The 2,003-nt window shown below is 42.8% G+C and overlaps 2 protein-coding genes across 2 annotated transcripts; one reads left to right on the top strand and one right to left on the bottom strand.

The window, feature by feature from the left end:
• Positions 1-503: 503 nt before the first annotated feature.
• On the bottom strand, positions 504-1,190 carry SARC_13171 (hypothetical protein). Its single transcript, XM_014292703.1, has one exon. The coding sequence runs from the start codon at positions 1,036-1,038 to the stop codon at positions 751-753; it is 288 nt and encodes a 95-aa protein (XP_014148178.1). The 5' UTR covers positions 1,039-1,190; the 3' UTR covers positions 504-750.
• Positions 1,191-1,530: 340 nt separating this feature from the next.
• On the top strand, positions 1,531-1,920 carry SARC_13172 (hypothetical protein; the record flags this gene model as incomplete). The annotated part of the gene is made up of 1 exon (XM_014292704.1): positions 1,531-1,920. A coding segment is annotated over exon 1 (370 nt), but the record flags the coding sequence as incomplete, so codon positions are not given.
• Positions 1,921-2,003: the final 83 nt, after the last annotated feature.

Below are 2,003 nucleotides of genomic sequence, written 5' to 3' on the forward strand. Positions count from 1 at the left end.
ACGCTGTTGAAGTACTACTTTCAAATATTGGTTCAAACCAAATCATCGCGCTTGTTGGTTCCGATTATGATACTTCCGATCCAGCCCAGCCAACACATACCGAATTCATCTGTGGTCTGGTGCGGCATTGGCTTACTCCCATCCTCGCTTCTCGACCGGATTATGACGGATAACCTGGCCCTTCTCGGTATTTCATACTCTGCATTAACCCATTCCGCGACACTACACGGCGCAGACCCGATCCGTACCACAGAGGTGGGTACTCTACTTAGTAGGTCAGCAAGCGAATATTTGGAACATTCGATAGTAACAGTATTTTGTCAACACCGGCCCGAATTGACTCAGCATATATCTTCTATTGTCGACTCACTTGGCCCAAGCTTCAAACAGTAATTTACTGACCATTTCTTCCCATCAATCTTTCCTGAACCACTACAGCGACTATGAGAGCCATACCATATGTTCATACATTGTATCATACATACTTGCCATTTTTGAAATAAATAATATTATCCCTATGCAACCCATTCCCATATTCAACAGCCAGGCGATGACCTTCCGCGAGTCGGTGGGGAATTGGTCTCTGTCGTACGATATAAGCCGGTTTGGTTCATACGAGATCTCGACCTTGTGGTTTCTAAATTTTGTACTAATGCTTGCTTTTATTTCTTCCATGTCTTTCCGTACCAGCTCTGTTCGCTCTCCTTCCATTTTCCACCGCTCTTTCTCCATCTGCTCGCCTTCCTCAGCCTACTTTTTCTTTAGTTCACTTAAGCGCTCCATCTCCGCGTCTAGTTCTGTCTGCCGATCGCTCTTTGGAGGTGGTAGAGGCGTCCTTAGATTGGCCGGTGCGTCCGGGTCAAAGCGTTGCAGCATGTTCTCCTTAAACTCATTGTAGGTCAATTCACCGGTGTATAAATTCTCTGGGCTTTTGTGTGTATGACGCGAGACGGCGGTGATGATCACGGATAGCACTATGCGGATAGCACTATGCGATCTTCTGCTGTTGTCATCCAGTCGTGGTAAACAAAGCAGCATTGTATAGGTGCCTCGAACCGCCGGAATCCCAGGACCAATCTTTCATTTTTCTCCAACTTGAAGTCCAGTAGTGCTCTCACACCGTACCTGACACCCAATATAAAGTGTAGTTTGGAGTTGTGTTGGTTCATTTGTGTGGGTGCGTTTTTCTGGTCTGTATTATATGTCTGGACGTCTGGTTGACACTTATTTGTTATTATTTGAAAAATCTATTTTGCAGCTGTCAAAAGAAACGACTATACTGATTCAACGTATTGAAATCGTAAACTGTTATTTTTACCAACCATTCACGTAAACGTTTTGAGCTTTTTACTTTTTAGCATACACAGGGAGATGTAGTAAAGTTAAAAGTACACGTGTCTGTTTTTTTTTTGCAATATCATTACTTTTTGAAGAACTGTATCAGTAGAGTGTATCATGTGTATATTTTGTATAACTATGAAGTAGACGATAGTCATCTTTACATCCGAAATAAGCGTAGGATATATCAACTGTAATCTTGAACCAACAAAATGGTGAAGAAAGGGATGGGTAAAGGTAAGGCTAAAAAGCCGAAAGCTGTAAAGAAGCCCATGGATGGGTTGAGCGCGGACATGTACGATGAGATCGACGCTTTCCACAACAGTAAAAATCGGGTCATGTTAAATGGGGCGGGTACCGATGAGAGCGATGATGCATACGATGTTGATGAAAACAAGGACGTATTGGATATACACGAGTCAAGCAGCGATAGTGACAATGATAGTGATAAAGAAAGCAATAATTGGAAAAGGAGAGCAGACGAAGAAGGTGACGATAGTGAGAGTGATGGGGGTAGATTTGGCGAAGAGATACCAATTGAGGCTTTAAAGAATTGGGGCAGGAAGAAGAAAATCTACTATGGTGCAGATTATGTCGACGAAGAACTCGGGTATGGCAGTGAAATATTCCATTAGTATATATGTACAGGTGTACGAGATATTATA

Source organism: Sphaeroforma arctica (genome assembly GCF_001186125.1).
Source record: "Sphaeroforma arctica JP610 unplaced genomic scaffold supercont1.2972, whole genome shotgun sequence".
Taxonomy (NCBI): domain Eukaryota; class Ichthyosporea; order Ichthyophonida; genus Sphaeroforma; species Sphaeroforma arctica.